The sequence below is a fragment of the Gymnodraco acuticeps genome, unplaced genomic scaffold, assembly GCF_902827175.1.
Source record: "Gymnodraco acuticeps unplaced genomic scaffold, fGymAcu1.1, whole genome shotgun sequence".
Classification (NCBI taxonomy): domain Eukaryota; kingdom Metazoa; phylum Chordata; class Actinopteri; order Perciformes; family Bathydraconidae; genus Gymnodraco; species Gymnodraco acuticeps.
Window position 1 is genome coordinate 2,294,714 of NW_022992081.1, and position 23,785 is coordinate 2,318,498.

Genomic DNA, 23,785 nt, shown 5'->3' on the forward strand with positions numbered 1-23,785 from the left:
ATTTTAATTTGAATGGAGGCATTGATGATATCATGTTATCACCTGAGCACAAACACATTCATAATTTAACTGCTGTCAATTAAATGTATATAAATATATGAAACGCGTGCACTAGCAAACACCCACATGCTCCCTCCCCAGTATGCCGGAAGTAGTTGAAAAGTGTCACCACACACTCATATGGACTGAGGCAAAGCATTTGGAGAAGAAATAATATATGAAAACATATGTTACAATATGATTAGTGTGTGTTTCAGAAGTACAAAAAAAGAAAGAGGACACGTGGCTTAATACTGCCACCATGTGGATAAAAAGGTGCATCTCTTAAAATGTAAAATGCAATATCACTACCACTCTCAAATTGTTTAACACTTTCTCTAAAAACAATGACTAATATTACAATCATGTTAAAAGCTGTACACTGCATGTTTACATCAGTCATATTTTAACCAAATGGCTCATGCACTTGTATATTTGTGGGAATTTGTTTAGGCCTATCTATATTTTGATTTGTAGGCTACTGCGACATAAGCAGCAATAAATATGAGAAATGCTTGCCGCAAGGATACTAAAACAGTTAAACTGTAGTCTGCACTGAAAAAACTGAAATGTTCATTTTAATTAACTGTATTATCTCTACTAGTTTCACATAACTATTAGGTTAGTTGAAAGCAATAATATTAAGTTGAACCTAATATTTTTTTCTAAACTTGATATTATAGCTTTCAACTAACCCAGGGGTCTGCAACCTTTTTGACCAAAAGTGCCATTTTGCTCCCTTTTCCCAAAACATTTTTTGTCTGGAGCCGCAAAACATATTTCATAGCTTGATAGCTTATAAAGTTGTATTTATTGTTATATCGTAGACAAAAACTACAGTTTTTTGGTATTTATTATTTATTACATTATATAAAACTGTTAACCTCTAATAAGAAACAAATAACTAATTATTAAATTAAAAAATAATACTCAGGTCTACTTTAAAATAAATTAAACACAGCACTTGGGGAGTCCTCTGCACATTTGAAGGAACAAAAATATAATTAAAATGGGCCCACTTTGAAATAAATAAAACATATAGCTGCACCCTAAAAATAGTTAAAGGTAGGGTAGATAAGAATGGAGAAACCAAGGCTGCAGTCGAATAGTCCATTTAGCTTAGGAACCTTCCTAACCGAGTGAAATGACCCGGAAGTCCCTCAGTGGCAGCCATGATAAGTGCCGTTCAAATTCTCTATGGCGTACAAACTGTAACTATAAGTGTCTCAAATAAATATGTGTAATGAAACAAATACCAATAACTGTTTTACTTTGTTTTCTTATACACAATTTCTTCATACTGTCTTTGTCTTTTTCGTCCTGCATTTATTGTGCCCCCCTCAGAAAATAACTGGCCCCAGCCTGGCCCCCCCAGTCAAATTGGTCTAGAACCGCCACTGCAGAGGAGACAGCGTGAACAGATTAATGTACAATATTTCACTCTGAATTGTTGAAGAGAAGAAGTATATAGTTACATAAGAAGATCATAATAAAATAGAAGCATCAACGTGTTTCTCAATTATGTCCAGTATTTGAGTACATGCACTTACTCTACTGGAGGAATAGGCTGCTTTTATTTAGTGTTGTGCGTTTTATTCCCACTGGATGGCGTGCATTATCAGCTACATGTAGTGAGTGGCCTCCAACTAAGTGATGTAGTCACCAGGTTGTCAGAATATGCAGGCAGGCCCTGATGACTAATGTCCGGAGTAAAACTTCCAGAGAGCTGAGGACACGAGCCCAGTCGATCTGTGGAAGTATAGCCATCGGGTCCAAACACAGAAAATCATTAAGAAAGAGATATTAAACAATCCAAAATATCCACCATAACTTTTTGTCAAGTCTATCACAATGCAGTTACTTTTACTCGCAGCTGCATTTCTCTTTACGCACGACTTCACCGGAGCTGTGCGTCCAGAAAGGTGCGCGTCCCGCTGCGAGGTGAGCTCGTGTCCGAGCCCCAGCTGTCCGGCCGGCGCGTATGTCCCGGACAGATGTAACTGTTGCATGGTGTGCTCCCCCCGCGAAGGAGACCTCTGCGGCCGAAAGAGCGACCTGCCCTGCGGGGATGGCCTGGAGTGCAAGCTGCTCGCTGCGGGGAAGCGGCGAGGCTCCAAGGGGGTCTGCCGGTGTAAGATGGATCATGAAGTGTGCGGGAGCGACGGGAAAACGTACGGGAATGTGTGTAAGACGAGAGTGGCCAGCCGCAAAGCTGAGCAGAAGGGGAGACCTGCAGTCAGCCAGGCGCATAAAGGACCCTGTGTATCCTCATCCACAGGTAGGACAGCGTGGAGTGCGCACAGTTTGGGGGATGGGCAACTGATGATCATCCAAATGTATAACACTTTTTTAATTGAGTACATTTTTCTGTTGTGATAATGTGCTTAAACGGCATTCTGATGGTTATTTTGCATAGCACACGCTGTGATACTTATCAGTGCCAAATCAGTACAAAGAATGTTCGGTAAAGTTGGAAAGATATTGACAAATTCGGACTTGACTGATCTATTATTCGGAAACCAAACACCAACGACGTCTCCTAACATCTGTAGTAAGGTAAACAACTCGCTAAACCCTAATTTTCATAAAACAACAAGCCAAACACGGTCCTATCATACCCTCCTGGGACCCGAGGAAAAAAAGTGTCTTCATATTTCCTTTTTTTTGTGATTTCCTACCTATTTAGGGTTAAAAAAACATCTTGCAATTTAGACTTTTTTTATTTTATTTTAAAATGTTACAGTATGTCCACTGTAGAGGACGTCGGGACCATATTAGTTTGAAAAGACAGCCAAAATTAACAGATGGACTATGTAACGTATTATGGTTATAGAGTGATATTAATACAATAATACATTCACCTTTATTTAAAACATGAATAAGTAATTGAACTGAACATTGCTGTTTATTTGGTCAATACAAAACTAGCTTGTTTTTTGGTGAATCTTTCCAGATCTTCAAAGACTTTGTAGTCAATGTAGTGGGAAAGTACCTCATTGACTCCAGTCAGCACGGGCTGTAGGGTCATCTTGACTAGTTTTATGGATGTGGTCTCCATTTGACCATGCTCATAGAAACAAAGCTTGCATTCCTGAGGCAATTCTCATTTTTCATGGCTCCACTTAAAATAAAAACAACAATAAGACATACGTGCTACTCTTGGCCCACAGGGGGCCATGTCTTTCCAGCTCATCCCTATCTGTCTCTGTCTGTATCTGTGCGCTCATGGAGCCTCCTGCATCTTTCCCCCCTTTCTTCTTGACCCTCTTCTATCCCAGGTGTGAAAGCCTCATCTCTCTCATCACCTGAGAGCTCAAAATCTGAATCTCCCTGAACTATCTGGTACAGAAAATGTCTGCTTCAGTTCCGTCTCCTGCAACAATATCGAGTCATAAAGTCCATGAAGACGGTCCTGACGTCCACTAGAATGGACATTTATAAAAGGGCTGTTATTTGAAAACTTGAATTATTTAATTGCTTTCAGAACTAATTATATAGTTCCTCACATGTTAATAAACCAGAACATATATGATTTTCATGGTAAAAATGACAATTATTCAACAATATTTGACTTCTCCTCCTGCTTCTATACAATTTTGTTTTTCGTATGTCAGCCATTTTGGATGAAAAGAAAGGCAAGGCAAGGCAAGGCAAGTTTATTTATATAGCACCTTTCAACTCAAGGCAATTCAAGGTGCTTTACAAAAATGAAAGACATTCAGACAAAGGCATTTAAAAACAGTAAAATATAATAAAAGAAACATTAAAAGAAAAAAATACATGAATAAAAAGTACATGAATAAAAAGTTACAGTGCAGTTTAAGATATGAATAGTTCACACAGAAGTTCCACTTTACTGATGAACACAACGGCTCAGTTTCAATTAAAAGCAGCGACAAAAAGATAAGTCTTCAGCCTGGATTTAAGAGTTGTAGCGGACCTGCAGGTTTCTGGGAGTTTGTTCCAGATATTTGGAGCATAATAACTGAACGCTGCTTTACCATGTTTAGTTTTGATTCTGGGGACAGAAAGCTGACCAGTCCCTGAAGACCTGAGAGATCTGGATGGTTCATAATTTAGCAGAAGATCAGAAATGTATTTTGGGCCTAAACCATTCAGTGCTTTATAAACCAGCAGCAGTATTTTGAAATCTATTCTTTGACACACAGGAAGCCAGTGTAAATACTTCAGAACAGGAGTGATGTGATCCACTTTCTTAGTGTTAGTGAGGACTCGAGCAGAGGCGTTCTGAATCAGCTGCAGCTTTCTAATAGATTTTTTAGTGAGACCTGTGAAGACACCATTCCAGTAGTCCAGTCTACTGAAGATAAAAGCATGGACAAGTTTTTCCAAATCCTGCTGTGACATTAGTCTTTTAATCCTAGATATATTCTTTAGGTGATAGTAGGCTGATTTAGTAACTGTTTTAATGTGACTGTTGAAACTCAGGTCAGAGTCCATGACTACACCTAGTAGGGGTGTAACGGTTCACAGAAGTCACGGTTCGGTTCATACCTCGTTTTGGGGGTCACGGTTCGGTACGGGTTCGGTACAACAAGAAAAAGCAAAAAAAAGTCCCAAATGCATAATTCCAGGTTTGTTGTTATTTATTTTTGAACAGTAGTCCAAGTTTCAGTTTAAAAATAAGGAACTCTGACATTTTGAATAATTAACTGTATTAAACAGTTAAAAACAAACCACAAACAGTACCACACACACTCAGATGGCCATATTATCTATAATGGCTGATGTCAAACAAAAAGGTTTCATCAAGCTGTAAAACTAAAAAGGATGTCTTGAAAATATGACATCATAAATAATAAGAAAGTGTTTCAAGAGCGCATAGTCGTTGAAAAACATATGCCAAAAGCTTCCGTTATTTATTTTGATCTCACGGCTTTCATGTCTATTGTCTTCTTAAAAACAGCGGGGATCAGCTGTTGAACTGCTGTTGTCTTTTGCCGGGCTCCGGTGATTGGCAAATCTGGCTGATGCCTTCTGATATGATTTAGCATGTTTGGCGTGTTTAATTAGCATACCGCACCGCTATTGAACAACGCCGACACACCGTCCTGATGAATTGGAAATGGGGGACCCTGATGTAAACAAGACGAAAGTCTTTCTCTGGTCTGCATCCCCTTAACAATTGTATGTTTTGAGCTGTACTGTACTGTACCCAATATACAAGCTGTTAATAAACTTTTAAATCAATCAATCAATCAATCCTCGTCCGATCCACCACTCGCGCACTCATCGTTGTTGTTGTCCACAGGGAACCCGAAATGTTCCCACACAGCTGATTTAAAAGAAGCAGGTGGGTTCTAGCTCCTGTGTGTTACCTGAAATCGCCATACTAACTTTTCTTCTTCTTGTATTTTGTTCGTTTTGTTGTTGTTTCTTCTTGTTCTTCATTTGTTGTTTAAGGGCGGCTGGTAAACAGCTTTTAGGCGCAATACCGCCCCCTGGATTATAAATAGTGTAGTGGATACTGCCCTGAATGACAGACTTTTTTCCCACTCGTAAAAAAAAGGCGTATTCGTCGTGTGGCGTATTCGTCGTGTGCCGAACCGTGACGTCCGAACCGTGACGGTACGAGACGAATACGGATACCGTTACACCCCTAACACCTAGATTTCTGGCTTTATCTGTTGTTTTGAACATTGCAGACTGAAGTTCAGCGCTAACTTTTATACGTTCTGCCTTGGCTCCAAAAACCATTACCTCAGTTTTGTCTTGGTTTAATTGGAGAAAGTTCTGACACATCCAGTCATTGATTTGTTCAATGCACTTACTCAGTGTTTTAACTGGAGAATAGTCTCCTGGTGAAATGGTTATGTACATTTGTGTGTCATCCGCATAGCTATGGTAACTTATTTAGTTGTTTTTCATTATCTGAGCCAGTGGTAGCATGTAGATGTTAAAGAGAAGAGGCCCCAAGAGGGAGCCTTAAGGAACCCCACATGTCATATTTGTCAAATCAGATTTGTATTTACCTATAGAAACAAAGTTGTTTCTGTCCTTTAAGTAGGATTCAAACCAATTTAGAACTGTTTCCGAAAGTCCCACCCAGTTTTCTAGTCGGTCTAGTAATATGCTGTGGTCAACAGTGTCAAACGCAGCACTGAGATCTAATAATACTAACACTGAAGTTCTGCCACTGTCTGTGTTTAAGTGGATGTCATTGAAGACCTTTACAAGAGCAGTCTCAGTGCTGTGAAAGAGGAACTTCCCAGCATGCAATTTTAACCAACGACATATCACTGGAAAGACCAGGATGTCCTCTGTACAGCACATCAGGGATTGATAGAGTAGCTCAAAAGAGTAAAAGGAGATGCATGTTAACAAAATGTCCATTACAGTGGACATTTTCAATGGGCTGGGTCCCAGGAGGATATAGCAAAGTGCTACCAAACTCAATTCACACATAAGTGGTCTCCTATTGGTTGTACATAACATTTTTATTTTATTTTGTTCATATTGGTGTGTTATTTGAAAAAATCCCCTGCTATACAGAGTTACCAAAATCCCTTCACACATTAATGTTCTCCTGTTTGTTTTACCACCACAAAATCATTTATTTTTGCATATCTTTATGAATATTTATTGTGTAAAATATTAAAAACTTCACTACTATACAGTGCAGTGCTTTAAAAATAATTTCTCACATGATTTGACTCCTTATCGTTGTACTACACAACAAGTTAGGGAAAACAATTCCTCGTGCATAGATTTGGTGAATGTTTAATGTGAAAAATATTAAATCCATTTCATATTTCTTCCTATTTATCTTCCATAGTGTATATGTTTACTAACTAGATAATACATTTGAGAATTTTAGTGGCATTGCCTGTCTCAAATTGTAATTTAATCCTACAGTAACTAACTATCGGTTGTGTGTTTGTGTGTGTATTATTAATGGAGTTTGTTCTTCATGCCAGTACAGGTCGCTTCTCAATCCATCCCAGCAGCCCTCGCTACAAGTTCAACTTCATCGCTGACGTGGTGGAGAAAATAGCACCAGCTGTTGTTCACATTGAAATGTTCATAAGGTGTGGCATTTGTTATAATACATAACCTTTTAAATTATACATATAATTATTTGGGTAGCCTTCACACATCTTGTCAATAGAAACATAACACAACCTGCACCCAATATAAGACGTGTTACAAATGTAAGCCTCACTCTCTGCCGTCTCCAGACACTCCCTGTTTAGTCACCACGTGCGTCTCTCCAGCGGCTCTGGTTTCATCATTACCCCCTCAGGTGTGATTGTGACCAACGCTCATGTGGTGACCACGGATGCCATTGCCACGGTAACAGGGCGGCCCCAGCTGCGCGTGCAGCTCTACAACGGTGACGCATACGAGGCTGTGGTCAGACATGTAGACAGGAAGGCAGACATCGCCACCATCAAGGTCAATCCCCAGGTGAGAGCATACAAACTCAGCACAGGCACATTAAGTCTACCATATCCTCATAACATCCTCCACTCTTCTCTCTTCATCCAAATCAAAGTATGCTATGGTACAAAAACATTCTGAACTACTGCACAATAATCCACATCCTGACACGTGTCCTTGACAGCTTTCTGCTAGATATTCTTAGCCAGATACTTTCCTAAACACCCGCTCTGTGACTCAGAGACACCGCGCCAATGTGTGTATTCTCACACCCACATCTCAAATACTAAGACAGTTTTGTTTTCATAACACTTTTTCTTAATTTCTCTCCCAGTATGTCTCTATTGCACATTTATTTTCAATACATTTCAATGTTTTCATTCGTCACGCCTGTCTGTTCTGTGCTGGTATGTTTGATCCCACATGGGAGCAGAAGAAGCTCCCTGTGCTGTCTCTGGGCCGTTCAGCTGGTCTGAGGCCAGGGGAGTTTGTGGTTGCTATTGGCAGCCCCTTCGCCCTGCAGAACACCGTCACCACCGGCATTGTCAGCACCGCCCAGAGAGACGGAAAGGAGCTAGGCATCAAGGACTCAGACATGGACTACATTCAGACCGACGCCCTTATTAATGTGAGCACAGCACACACCACAGCACATGAGCTTTTTTGTTGCATAACGATGTTGGTTGTTTGCATATTTCTTAAAATGTCAATGTTATTGTTTCATCTTTTCTGGGAGAAGTATGGAAATTCTGGAGGACCCCTTATTAACTTGGTGAGTAGTGTTATGATCAGCCTAATATTTTTAGCTCATATATGATTGTACGCTCAAGGGCCACTCGTGGTTGCTGAAATTCACAGAACAATTGTATTGACTGTTTTATACCTTCATTGACTGCCGACACCTTCCTCCTTTTACACAGCAGTTCGGGGCCTCTAGTTATTAACAAGACTAAAAACAGTCTGATGACGGCCGCATTTTGCCCTTTTTCGGGCCTCTAAAACTGACATCTATAAATATAAATCTGTGTAATTTGAACCGGATTGCAGAAGATCAATTCCATACACCATGTGTTATGATCCATTTAAGTATGGCACAATACAAGGTGAATAAATATGTGTTTTATTTGCCTTCTGGACTGTAAGCTTGGAGATTTAGTGAGTTTTAGTTTTGATTTATATTATTAAAATTGACTTTTTGTTGTTTTTTGAAATATCTGCACTTCAAATAACAAATACAAACTTGTTGCATGAAGAAAAGGATAAAATAATGTAATTGAATGATGAAAGAGGCCCTATTATGCATTTCTCTGCCACACACTCCCCGCCTGCCTGAAACGTATACATTGTAGTGTTTACCTCCGCGACATTGTGACATCATTAAATAGGGTCGGGACATCTCTAAGCAGTTGACCAATTACAACAGAGCTGGCCAGTCAACCAATCAGAAAAGACTGGGCTCTGGTTTCAGACAGAGGGTGAAAAGAGGTGCTGCTGCACAACCTAAAGAGCTTTTTGAACATAAAAGCATGTAAACATTTCAAAGTAGAGGCAGAAAATATAAATATGAACCTGAAAATAAGCTTAATAGCCCCTTTTAAGACGTGAATCAGACTGTATTCCATGCTAACATTTGCATGAATAATTGCTTTATTTTGTATCAGTGCCTGTTTATGGCAACATTTCTGGTTTTAACCTGTATGAACTATTTTCCTTTAGGTAATATTTGTACTAATGGCAATGATATTTAAGCCTTTTTTTTACCCGACACTAAAGTCCAGTCTAATTGTATGGGCTCAGAACAGTCTCATAATACACACATGCACACAGAAGGATTCACACTTGTATTTCCGGATCCACACTTGTGTTTTTCAATGCACACACAAATGTGTTCCATTTCATATACATATAAATAAAATCCAAATACAGAAAAAAGTTTTACATATGTATTTTTGATCCTCACATATTTGTTTTCTGTCTAAAACCTCTGAACCTGCAAACACAAACCGCTTTCTGTGCACGGATCGCTGTGCATTCGTGTGTGGGTTTTTTGAGACTCCCCTGACGGTCAACCGATTCGTACTTGTAATTTTTTCTATCTATAGCCAATCAGATGTCTCCTCAATTCTTAGCCAATCACATGAGCGCGCCCCCACGAGCCTCACGCATGGCCTCAAGAGGGTAGATTTATTGCGTTCATGACGTAGCGCTTCATGTACGCATTTTGCGCAGTCCGGAGCTGACTGGTCCATGGAGCCTCAGTACAGCGCCACTTTCCGAACAGGAAATGCACGCAAATACAATCTTTTATATTATTAAGGTACAGCGCCACTTTCCGAACCATTGATGAATGCTTGAGTACACAAAAACGGCAGGCAAACCCGTTTTAAATGTGTGTTTCCTGTATGGCGAATACAGCTGCTTTATTTATGTCTGTATGAAGTTGTTGTGAGTGTGGAGGGAGCAGCTACAGGTTAGCTTAGCCTAATCGATCAGTGCACTACGAAGCCAGTGCCAGACAGTGGCCGTTTCTCAATCGCGAGGATGCTTGCTTGGTAGCACATGTCTTCAAATCACTTGCTTCAGAAGCTAGGCAAGAATCTTTCCTGGCATTCAGAAAACGAAGAGTGGAAAAGGCTAGCAAGTGTGCAGGTGTGCGTCATATGAGAGGCCCCGCCTTACATTTTCCACCACAGATTTGGGGAAATTGGTCCGTGCGCAAAGCATTGTGGGTATTTTTAGGACGCGAAGTCTACCCATGTGCAGCCTCGAAATTACCCCCAAACCAAGGACGCGGCCTCGGTGGAATTCCAAGTATGCTGGAGATTGGAACAGTCCTTCGGCGGCACTCAATGACGTAGCATCCTTGAAATATTGGCTTGGAAGCCAGTTTCCTCGAGATTGAGAAACGGCCAGTGAACTGTCAACGGGGGAGCCCCGCCGGTCATTATCGGCCGATATTCACTCTTAATAGTTTGATCGGTGCTCTCTATAAAGGCCGATCAGGAGAGCTGGATCTGATCGATATGGACATAAACGCGAGTGAAGTATAACCGGATGCGAGAGAGAGATCTGATCAGCTGCTGAGTCTGACGGAGACACGCAGCTCTGCATAATCACCTGATGCTCCGCCCTCTGTTTAGCGAGCTGACCGGACAGCGCAAAATGCGTATATGAAGTGTCATGAATGCAATAAATCATACCCTCGTGGGGGCGCGCTCATGTGATTGGCTTAGAATTGAGGAGACATCTGATTGGCTATAGATAGAAAAAATTACAAGTACGAATCGGCTGACCGTCAGGGGAGTCTCAAAAAACCCACACACGAATGCACAGCGATCCGTGCACAGAAAGCGGTTTGTGTTTGCAGGTTCAGAGGTTTTAAACGGAAAACAAATATGTGAGGATCAAAAATACATATGTAAAACTTTTTTCTGTATTTGGATTGTATTTACATGTATATGAAACGGAACACATTTGTGTGTGCATTGAAAAACACAAGTGTGGATCCGGAAATACAAGTGTGAATCCTTTTGCGGATCATGATGTACAAGTGTGAATCCTTCTGTGTGCATGTGTGTATTATGAGACTGTTCTGAACTGTGTTAATGTTTGTGTTGCTTTCAGGACGGTGAGGTGATAGGCATCAACACTCTGAAAGTGGCAGCAGGGATCTCCTTTGCCATACCCTCAGACAGAATCAGTCGCTTCCTCACAGAGTCACAGCCCAAACACAGCAAAAGTCAGAGGTCAAAGGCTGAGCAGCACAGAGGTACTAATATAGTTTCAGTTTTATGTCCTGAGAGTTGAATGCCTATGAAGTGGTTCCAATCACAGTTGTTGATTGTTGTTGTGACAGAAAAGACAAAACTCCAAAGAAGACTTCCAGAGGAACCACAGGGTGATGCAGGTGAGAGCTGTTGTAATGCTTTAAGTTTTACCTGTGTTGTTTTCGGAGATGAATATTCTTTAGCCATCAGGATGCTTACCGTGAACAAAGCTTGAGTTGTGACATCCACACACACTTTGAGTAGTTATACTAACACAAATTTAACTCAGCTTCTATTCAAAAGACAATGGACTTTTCCCCCAGTTTCTTTCAGTGAAACTACTTTTTATCCTATCTGAAAATAAGTTTATTAGTATTGTTATTGGTATTTGTAACACTGATGTGAGCGTTGTGTTTTTTTTGTGCTTCAGTCTGGTAGCAGAGTTGAAACGTCAGAATCCAGACTTTCTGAGGGCTGCGGTGAAGTTTTGGTGCAACAGGTCATACCTGACACTCAAGCAGAAAAGTATGTTCACACACTCCTGCAATAAGCCAAGCACACACACTGACATCGCAGTGAGGAAACCCCGATGGGAAACGGACAACGTGTCATCAAAGTAGCACTCAATCGTTGATTTTCAAATGCTATATTGATTGCCATTTTGTATTTCTTTTTTGACATTTGGTCTGGTGTTGTCAAGTTGTTACATTCATTTGTAAATTATTTGTGCAAAGGACATTACACTTGGTTTGTTTAGCTCTTGTTACATTTGTTTTGTTCTGTTAGCCATTTTAAACCAATTTTGCATTTCGAGCTGCTTAGCTCGCTAACTTGTGCTAACGTCATGGGCTCTGCCGCAGCCTGTTCTGTCACTACGGCAGACTGAAAGGTGGTGAATACTTTATTTTAACTTCAACCCTCGCAAAAGGACTGTTTCAACTGAATTTGATACATTTTTGGGAAGTCCCGAAGAGCAGCTTGATTTATTAAGGAAGAAGAAAACGCCACAGCAACTAACTAAAGCTGCATTTACATGATAAGCTAATTTCTTTGCGGTGAAAACAGCCATTCAAGTGTCGTTTCTTTAGTTAAATTCTCTGCTCGTTAGCGTGGCTACATTTAGCTACGTCATCTTATTGGTTGTGTGTTGAAAGGTCAGCAGTACCCAAAGGTGGGAAGTAGTGGAGTACAAATACCTTGTTACTTTACTTAAGTACATTTTTCTGGTATCAGTAGTTTTACTCCACTACTTATTTTTCTGACGACTTTTTACTTTGACTTCTTACATTTTTAACACAAATACCTGTACTTTCTACTTCTTTCATTTTGAAAACAGGTTTGTTACTTTAGTTTACTTTAGCAAAAAAGTATTTAGTCAGCCACCAATTGTGCAAGTTCTCCCACTTAAAAAGATGAGAGAGGCCTGTAATTTTCATCCTAGGTATACCTCAACTATGAGAGACAGAATGAGAAGAAAAAAATCCAGAAAATCACATTGTCTGATTTTTAAAGAATTTATTTGCAAATTATGGTGGAAAATAAGTATTTGGTCAATAACAAAAGTTCATCTCAATACTTTGTTATATACCCTTTGTTGGCAATGACAGAGGTCAAACGTTTTCTGTAAGTCTTCACAAGGTTTTCACACACTGTTGCTGGTATTTTGGCCCATTCCTCCATGCAGATCTCCTCTAGAGCAGTGATGTGTTGGGGCTGTCGCTGGGCAACACGGACTTTCAACTCCCTCCAAAGATTTTCTATGGGGTTGAGATCTGGAGACTGGCTAGGCCACTCCAGGACCTTGAAATGCTTCTTACGAAGCCACTCCTTCGTTGCCCGGGCGGTGTGTTTGGGATCATTGTCATGCTGAAAGACCCAGCCACGTTTCATCTTCAATGCCCTTGCGAAGACAACAGGAGGGTTAATTACTTCTTGTTTAAAATAAATATAAAACAAGAGTAGTTTATTTGTGATGTGATTTGTTGCATTGTGTTGTGTTCTTATTGGACTGCATTCAAACCTTGCATCAGGACACATGAGGACTTTGAACCTCAATTATGAATCATGATTTGCACTATTCAAAAGTAAATGTGTATGAAGCACCAGGTAGGGAATCTGACTCAGGATCTACATGGCAATAATTGTGTTGGTTCATTTTATTTTATTTATATTTTGATGTTCAAGCAATACAAAGGAGAATGAGGTTATGTCCTCTTTTTCCCTGGTATAACAAATATGACTTGTTTTGGTACCTAATCACTCCTCCACCTGTCTACTAATGAATACCAAAGACCTGGAGCCTAAAGCTGCCTTCAAAACAAAAGCATATAGTCAGACTAACTAAAATATTGGCACTAATGTAATGCTCACATTTCTCTGTACAAAACAGCAATACAATACCTATAACAATATAACAATATATATATATATACTTATATATAACAATAAATAGGACCAGTACATCTCTTCTATAAGTTCACCACACATCACACAAGTATTTTTTAAGTTGAAGTCAATATATTTACTGACAAAGAAAACAATAACAATAAAACAATAGAATAAATGAAGACCAGTCAATAAGCTGGTTCAGTTGCTGTCACAGCGGACACAGGAGAGCGTTTCTGATGCGTTTCTGATGCTCTTCAAGAATCTCCTGACTCTGCTTTTTCTTTCGCCGCTGGTCACTTTGATGACCTCTGAACAACCACAAAGAAGCAGGATGTTAGTGCGATCAAACAACTACAAACACATGAGACTGTGAGGGCTTTAGACATGTGACTTACCAGGCTCCATGTGAGCAGCTTCGTCCTCAAGCTTAAAATAAACTGTTTCTGGCTGAGCAGAGACTATTTGCTCGGGAAGAGTCACAGCCTTGAACGCAACACTTTGGACATTCTTCGATAGCTGCAGAGTGACACTTAGTTCAGAGTCTCTGCTATCAAAGATTACGTTTCCAATGCTTTGGAAGCTCTCAGTCAGTGAAGGCTGTGGTGTGAGACTCTGCTCAGCCTCTCTCATGTCAACAATCACGGTTTCAATGCTTTGGCTGACTTCAGGGTCCTGCTCCACAGCGAAGAACGGATGCTCCAGGACTGTGAGGGGAATAATTCGTCCGCACTTGTCCGGCACTAGCATATTTTTCAAGAGGTCCACAAAGTTCAGCAACTCCTCTCTCTTGGCCATGTGTCTGTAAGGTATTACCTGCAATACATTGAAGGTAAAACATGTGTAAGTAATCCTGTAAAATGATGCAAAGCAGTCAAAAAATGTATCAGAGAAATCCTTGTCATGACATTATATTATCTAAAAAGACAACCTACCTCTACCAGGTCATCAAGAGACCTCAGGTAAAAAAACGGGTTTCCTCTGAAATGATGCCCGGTCTGTAATGCAAACTCCCATGGAGTCTAGAGAGACAAAGTTTTGGTTACAATGTTTATACACACACACACACACACACACACACACACACACACACACACACACACACACACACACACACACACACACACACACACACACACACACACACACACACACACACACACACACACACACACACACCTTAAGTGTCCAGATTTGCTGGTTGTAGCTCCCCTCAATGTTAAAATAGAAGCTGCTTTTTTGCCCACAGTTCAATAGAACATCTGGAGGCTGACCCACCAAGTCCACAATGAGTTTAAGCGCGCCATATTCGTGGTCCACGGGGAACAGAGCAAAGCCTGCTGCTATTTCTGCAATCACAGCACCGAGAGACCACATGTCAATCTGTTCACTGAAGTCCATGCCCAGGAGGACCTCTGGTGCCCTGAGAGGAGAGGAAAACTTCTTGTTAAACTCACTTTTGTTTATTTTCCTTTACAGAAACAGACTTTCGATTTTTGCATCAAAGCCGCAGCCTCTGTGCCACATGTTTTATTATTCCTACCTGTACCAAAGACTCTGAACAGCAGTCCCTGGAACGGCCTCGGACACGTGGCGAGCCAGGCCGAAGTCAATGAGTTTGACCTGAAGCGGATGCTGCAAGCGGTTCACCACCATAATATTCTCAGGCTTTATATCAGCGTGGATTATTTCCAGGGCCTCAAGGTGGAGCAGTGCTGTTGTCAGCTGAAGAAACACAAAGATTGAGATGCTTTAGGATCACAACAATGTACATTTTTAGGTCTGATTTCCCATTAAATCTCAAGTAATTAAATGATGCTCCTAAAGAAAGGAATGATTCCACATACTTGACGTAAAACTGGACGGATCTCAGCTATGGGCAGAGCGTTGTGTTTTCTTTGCAGCATGTACTCATAGAGACTCAGGTCCAGGAGCTCAAACTCCAAACAAGTTAACTTGTCATGGTAGAACGAGCCATACCATTTCACCAGACTGCATTTATCGGCATCGAGAGTCTGCAGCTTCTGGAGAATTTTAATCTGTGGAAGAAATACAAAATGTGATTATTGCTATTTGTTGTCACCTTCAATACGAGGTTGTAGGTTTCTCATTTCAAAATAACTCAACACGTAACTTCAGATTTTATAATAAGAGTTTGTAATCTACCTCTTCCATAGCTCGCTCAAAGAAAAGGGGTCTATCCTTGGATATTTTAACGGCCTTCTTTGTGTTGGTTACATTGTCCATACACATGGCCACCTTACCAAAGCTGCCCTCCCCGAGAAAGGCCTGCACCTCGTAGCCGGAGGACAGCAGGGTCCCCTCGTGGATCGGGAAATCGTCTGTGGAGGAGAGGAGAGAGGAGGAAATGGACACACAATTAAGTTACATTTCACAGTCCACAAAACAAATCACATCACATTGATCAAATTATACTAGCTTTCTATAATAGCTGGGAAACAAATTAACAAAACACAACACTCTTCTTTATGAACATTTTTAGGATATGTCTGTAGTGATTGAGAAATGAAGTAGTCAAAGTATTAAACAATTAAAACATCACTTTGTTGTATTATTAAGCATTTTAAGCACACATGTTCCCCTTAATAAAGTACTAATTGTGTACTTCAAGGAACAACATATTAGGATAGACAATTGTTACTGAGATTATTACAACATTGTGTTTAAAAAATGCACATTTATTTAGATTTATGTCATAAACAGGAGTATTCACAAATATGTACTCAATTACTGTACAAGATTTAAGATCCAAAAACATATATTTCTAACCATAACATGTTACTTTCATTCGTTTTAAAAAAATAAGAAACATTAGTACTAAGCCTGGTTCTTATTTTGTAACCACAAACTAAAACAAAACTGTGTATTGAGCAAACATAAACTTAAGTCTGTTTTTCAGGACTTTACTGACTGTTGTTTACTACTCTCTGCTTACCTGTGACTGACATGTCACTTATTGTCTCTGATAGTTCTGAATCAAATCGTGCTTGTGTTGAAAAGGCGGCGAGGAGCAACAGATGTGTGTCTGTGCGTCTCAATTTCAGGTGAATAACTGAACAGTTTCCCTGGAAGCCGGTCCATATGTTTCTAAAACCTTCCAGTGTTCCATTCTGGAGTTCCATCCACTCTGATGGAACGTTCCAAAATGGAAGGCATATGCAATTGAGGAAACATGTAAAATGTATTTTAAGAAAACATGGAAGTCACATAAATGTAAATCCTTGAATAGGCTGCGATGTTAAAAAGTGAAAAGAGAAGCTTTTTTACACACTCTGATCCACATGTGAATACAAATCACAGATCCATTCAGATGTGTTCGTCATGTTGTCAATATAACTGCTAGTTGAGTGCATGCATGAGCTTCAACCTGCAAACAGCAGCAGAAACCAGTCAGCTGCAGGCTGTTTATTAGAGCCACTCAGTAGGTCACTACTGCCATCTAGTGGTGATACAGAATATGCATGACCAAATAAAATACTTTTTTCAACATCTTATCTTTTTAGAAAGGTTGGCTTTAATTTACTTTTTTTTTTAGAATACTATATATTTGAAGCACATAGCAGGCTATGAACAGATTCACCTGCATCAATTAAAAAATGTGGGTAAAATCCAGAGGTGGAAGAATACTACAGTGTACAAATACTAACAATACTTACAAGTAAAAGTCCTGCTTTCAAAATTGTACTTCAATTGTAGTAAAAGTGAAAAAGTATTAGCATGAATCTATATTTTAAGTACCAAAAGTAAAAGACACTACTGGGTTGCTTAACCTATAATAATATATGATAATGTATGTGTCAATGTATATCTTGTACATACAGGGGCGCCGTCAGGGATTTTGGGCCCCATGAAAAGATATCACATTGGTTACTTAAACATTTTTTTCTTAATGTTCTAAAATTGTTTGGGCCCCTGTCAGTCACGGTCCCTTAGAATCGTCCTAACTTTTCACCCCCTTACGGCGCCCCTGTGTACATAGCTAAATCTGCAAAATAACAAGTAAATAAGTCTGTCAAGTTAACGTAGTGGGGTAAAAAGAAGAACATTTGCCAACAAACTCTAGTGGAGTAAAAGTTAAAAGTAGCATAATATAACAATTCTAGAGTAAATGTACTTAGTTACTTTACACCACTGGTAAAATCCTACATGTAACGTGCCGAGTGTATTTAAATCAACGTTTGCACTAGCCATCACATACAGAACTCTGACAGGTTAAACTGAGTCTTTATTTGATCAAATTACTTTATGAAATCAATCTTTAAGTGACGTTTTGAACCAGATCCAGGCTGCTGCCATGCATCAGTAAAGCAGTAGGTGTTGCATACATCGAGTCAGCTAATCCGCTTAATCTGAGTGAAACCCGTCCAAAACATCAATGCATGTAATCATCTACACTGTCATATCGTGCCAATAAAGAAAATAGATTTACTTTAAGTTAGTTTCAAGCCTTTCAAAGACGCCCCCTCCCCTGTACCTGAGGTGAACTTACTTACTGCAAAATCAGTCTAAAAATCTGTTATTTGATCAGTGAGCTAAGAGATGTTGAGTAAGTACATTTATTTTTCATCAAGATACATACTTGATTCAACGTTTAATTACGTTTTTTGAGGACATAGATTTCATTTTGGAAAGTATTTCTGTTAATTTGTCCAACATGTATTACAGAAAACAGCAACACAGAAATACATGTTATTAGTTTTAATATGTTAAATGAACTGGAAACCTTGTTAGTAAATTCAAATATCCTATAAAAATACTATGAATTAAATCATTGCTTATGTAGAATATGTGCACATTCATATGTTATTAAAAGCTAATTATTTGCCAGCCATCAAACTATAAAACACTTTGCAATAACAACATTTTAATAAATGGTTACAGGAAGTTACACATGTTTTGCTGCACATGGACTCACACAAACAGTGAAAGAGATGATGTGAGAGCACAGAAGGAGGATTACATGCAGAGTGTACGCTCCAGGGCCTCGATAACATATTACACCTGTTACCCTCCTGTATACATAATGTGCTTCGCCTGCTTATCTACGTCATTAATATTGATAGTGTCCTGCAGTACCTGCTATAGATTTGGCTTCAATAAGATTTCTTCTTTCAGACTATAGTGAAAGGAATACATCTTCCTTTTCAACTTAGATTTGATTGATTTCAGACAAAGAACATAAAACAACACAATAAAACAAACAACATCAGCACAGTACAGTGAAAAACATTGTTGTCAAACAGCCAGAGTTTCACTAAATAAGTATTACTGACACAGATGGCGGTTGACAGATACATAATAGTAGGGTAGTAGGGTATATCCACAATCATGCTCAATTTGAGATGTTTTTTTTTTACCATAAACTTAGATTGGTAGGTTTGTTGTGAACACACAACATAAGGTAACCACATAAGGTAACCCCTGTCCCTTACAGTGAGTTGATGCCTCCGGGTCTCATGTTGTGTGTTTGATCTGTCCACTTATCAGAGATGTGGTGGGGAGCAGGGCATTTCTGCAGGCGCCTTCCTGGACTCCTATCTACTTCTCACTCCAGTTTATTTGACCCTATCACAACATCCCTCACCTACCATTACTATTCCGACGACACTCAAATCCACTCCTCTCCCCCAGCCTCCAGCCTCCAGGCCGAGGTGTTCATATCTCGTACACCTCTCGCTCCAATTCACTCTCAAGTAGATGGAGTGACTCTCCTCTGTGGAAGAGTTTGCCCTGCATACAACCTTTACATTTTAAACCCACAGTGACTTCTTTTTTTTCATGATCTTGGTGTGGTTATAGAAAACATAGTGCACTCAAAACATTTCCCCATGTGACTCTTATACTGGCTCGTTGCTTCGACGCACATTCTTGGTGGTTCCCTCCTTCTTTCTGTTTGCCACGTCTTAGAAAACGCAGAGAAAATAAAATAACCCTGGATGATGCTATATACCCCATAGTACGTGTGGGATTAAAATGTGCCCTCTATATGGATAACATATATATGCTTATTGAAAAAAAAAAAAATTAATATAATAAAGCAATATTGAATGTAATAAAACTGAGGTCCAGTCTCAATGCTAGCACAAGCGGGAATCCAGAATCCTTTTAATAATAAAAATAATAATGTATTTTATTTATAGAGCATTCTATAAAACGGAAAAACACTTCACAGAGTAACAATTCATAAAAACAACACATTTTAAATATATAAAACACAGATTAAAAGCAGTTCTGAAAAGGTGAGTTTTGATTTGTGACTTGAACATGGTGAGATTGAGGCAGTGAGGGCTGATGAATACCTGGCATAAGAGCCGGTATCAGTTTATCCAAATTATTTAATAAATCTAAGTGTACATGTTGCAATTGTGATGTCTGCTTTAGGATTGGGGGCCAAGGTTAAAATGTCAAATTTAGAATGTTCCTACAAAAAAAGTTGAAGTGAAACTTGTATTAAAAGGGCCATTTTATTATGAGTCGCAACTCGTTCAAATTATATTAAATTGTGGCCATGGCAATTTTTGAGTGACAGGTCGCTACCACAAAGCCTGTTTTTTGCAAGCCACAATTAGCAACCCAATTAAGATATCAGTTTATTGAGTAGCTACGCTGCAAGCTAGCAAGCTGGGGTTTGCTGGTATTCAAGCATTCCTTATGCTAATAGCACATGTCCCGCTGGGCCTCGCTCTTTCTCAGCTCCAACCTAAACAATTGGTTTCTTCTGGTGCCAAAACACAAGATGCTGAGGAAGCCAAACTCGAGACAAACACACAAAACAATGGCTCCATCCACTTCTTAAATACAGTTAATGGTGTTTGACGATTGTAAGAAGTGCATTACAAGGAAATGTAAAAAAAGTGTTTGTAACTTTACCCATACGAAGTAAAAGTAAGATATGATTGCTGCTTTAATGTCAATCATTATTTTGTCTCTGCCCCAACATTTTAGTGTGATACTGAGTTGCCCGGGAAGGCCCTCTTTTAAAGACAACCTGACACTACATTTAGTCAAAGTAGCCCAGTTGAGTTTATCTTCTTTGCTTACTGCATTAAAGATCCATATAGGGTGCTTTTTTTCTATAACAACCCTAATTAAATAATGCAAATCCGCCACTGGAGCCGTTAACCGCTCTAACATTAGGCGCTCACCCAGGTGTGAGTGTGTGTGAGTGTGTTTATGAACAGGAAAAGGCAGGTTGTATGTTGCAAGCTCAGCAATCTTACCAACACACGCACACTCAGCAGACCTTATCGGGATAAATAAAGATTAAAAAACCAAACAAGTACGGAGCTCGGACACAGTAACTCCTCGTCTGTGTAACAAGATATATTGTCAGCACCAAACAGAGTCTGTCCTGACTATAAATATATAAATGTGTCAGGAATCATCTTTGTTCCTGTCGTTGAGCAGCCCGTTACAGAGAGAGGGGGCGGTGGAACAGCAGAGTTAGAGAGGGAGGGCGTTGGGGAATTGCCGTAAGCTGTGGCGTGCTCATGCCAGTTGACTTGACCGAAGCAGACACACACTTCCATTATGGCGGATTGAAATGTCCACTGGACCGTGTAAAAGGGTAATGTGTTAGCTGTGTGTGTGTGTGTGTGTGTTGTGTGTGTGTGTGTGTGTGTGTGTGTGTGTGTGTGTGTGTGTGTGTGTGTGTGTGTGTGTGTGTGTGTGTGTGTGTGTGTGTGTGTGTCTGATTTAGATTCAATTACAAAAATGTGTATTTATTTTGGTTTTTGACACAAGATTGTTGATTTTGTATTTGTATCTTGCTTGTGACTTGTGACAAAACTAATTAAAGACCCTCTCAATTCCCCTGGAATCTATTATGGCCCCTGTCAGCCAGTACATCTGCATTGGGTTATTCATGAGCAAGAAGCAGGAATATCTCAAAAAGGTGCAGACTCCCTGTCTTCTCCTCTTTATTGCTTTCACAACCGAGCCTTTCTCTGTCTTTTTCGTGAATCCTACAGCTGAGTGGCCTGCGACATGACTCTCCTTTTACTGTAATGGCAAATCATAGCCATGTGCGCTTGGTCTGACTCCTGGTATGAATATAAAGGCGAGGCCCACACACTGGGTTTCTGTATAGCAGCCCTGAGATTATGTAATGATTATAATAACATTATTTGGATAGCACTTTATGAAAAGATGCAGCTCAATGTGTTTAACAGCAAGATAACGTAACACAATCAATACATAGCAATATAAACAGTTTGATAGGAATACAACTAACTACAGCACAGGAAGTTATTCTTTTCTGAGTTGAATTACAGCAAGGCTGCAGATGGTGGATGAATAAAGACATCGTGGTGACAGCAATTCCCACTACGCCCTGATTTGAAAGTCGCCCTCTGGTCAAAAATGTGTTCTTGTTGCTGTCGCGATGCAGAACGATGCAGGGTCAGAGCTATTTTTTGACATTCTCCTTCTGAAGAGGGAACATTTTCTGTGTTCACCTCATTTAAATACAGCTGGAGAGGATTCTGCTGAATCACAACTCGTTTCGGAGCGATTGTCATCCAGTATGCAACAAGTGTCATGTGGAAATAATATTTTGAATTAATAAAAAAACAAGTTTGAGGTAATCTTAAAAGATAAAGATTGTTGCTGTTACAGATGCAATCCAAAATGTGCAGCATGTGGATTGTCTTGCTTGGTTTCACTTTAGCTGGGCATGCTGTTATTGGGGATCAATACAGATTTTTTAGGATCCCAATTAGTTTATCTTGCTGGGGTCTATACAAAAAAGTTCCTTTACAGTTATATGTGATAATGTAAATCCAATGAAATTAATATATATATAAATACAGAATGCATATATACAATGTAAATATGAGAAACAGAATGGAGTGTCTGGACCCTCAGAGGTATTGGCACTCATGATTCAATCATTATTTTCACAATATATATTTTTATAAATAAAAGGTAATTTCTTGCTTTAAAAAATAAATAAAAATAAGCTAAGTCAAATGATTGCATTCATGAGGGGGTAGCAGTATTTTTTCTCTATTCTGCATGGATAGCGTCTGTCAATCATGTATACAATAACGAAAATGTATATAAATAGATTGAGTACTTTAAGTAGGTTTCAACACATTACCCTGTAGACCAAACTGAGAACATCAGTTCCTTGTCTTTTTCTAAAATCCTGCAATATCATATTTTATTAGATGTTGTATTTTTGCTTCATGTGTTATTCCATTACTCCCCCCTAGAGCCCTCCCCTCTCACATTATGACAACTTCTGGTGACAGCTGGCACGGCATGGCTTTCTGTTTATACTATAACGAATATTCCTGGAGTAAATGTGTCCATATTAGCACAGAATGTCGTAGCCTTATGCTCCTTTAGCTCACATGAATATGCAAGTACTGACAGATTCTATCATAGGTCCGGTTACGGCCCTGTGCTGTGGTCTCGTGCGCGTTTCCCTCCTTTTCTGGTCGAAGTTTGTGTTCGCTTAGTGCCATGATAAGTCGACTACCACAGCACCACTGGCTCAGCTAACCGACCGGCAGCTCTACATCAGTTGAAGCCGTGACGGAGCTCAATGAGGAACACACACACACACACACTCACACCCTCCTCCTCCTCCTCCTCCTCCTGGCTTCACCTCGGGGCCACACGGAGTTTCGTGGGAAACAGATGTACAATGCGCATCCTTCCCGTTCACGCTGCTCTTTCTGCCACTGTGCCGAATTTATTTTAAACTTGTCTGCTTTTTATCAGAAACGACGGAACAGCGCAGGTGAGCGTGGCTGCCTACAAGCAGAGAAGAAGTTAAATACGGATTTTTTTGTATGGACGACAAGAGCGGCACTCAGTCGGACAGCTGTATTCGGATCGGTTAAATTTCCCCGTGGCTTCGCACAATGGACAGCACAGCTTCTCTATTAGTCATCTATAAAATAAAAGACCAACATATTGTCTCTGGCAGATAAACATTGTCTTCAAATAACCTCTTTATCATATTAGAGAAGTTTATTTTGTATGGTTTGACGCTGCTCAGTATTCCGGTAAAAGGAGATCACTCCGCGTGGAGAGAAGTGAGTTGTAAAAAGGCTTACGATATCGGGACGGAGTATTAACACTGTATATTTCAGCTGTTCACTGTTGATGCAGTTTTTTTGGAGGACAATATAAGAAAGTAACAAGGTCTTCCAAGAAAGGAG

At 39.8% G+C, this 23,785-nt stretch overlaps 1 protein-coding gene across 1 annotated transcript; it reads left to right on the forward strand.

Annotated features, from left to right (window-relative positions):
* Positions 1–1,890: 1,890 nt before the first annotated feature.
* LOC117537293 (serine protease HTRA3-like) lies at positions 1,891–12,336 on the forward strand. The gene is made up of 8 exons (XM_034202474.1): positions 1,891–2,317; positions 6,983–7,088; positions 7,239–7,467; positions 7,874–8,068; positions 8,180–8,212; positions 11,065–11,209; positions 11,297–11,347; positions 11,638–12,336. The coding sequence occupies exons 1-8, from the start codon at positions 1,891–1,893 to the stop codon at positions 11,643–11,645; spliced, it is 1,194 nt and encodes a 397-aa protein (XP_034058365.1). The 3' UTR covers positions 11,646–12,336.
* Positions 12,337–23,785: the final 11,449 nt, after the last annotated feature.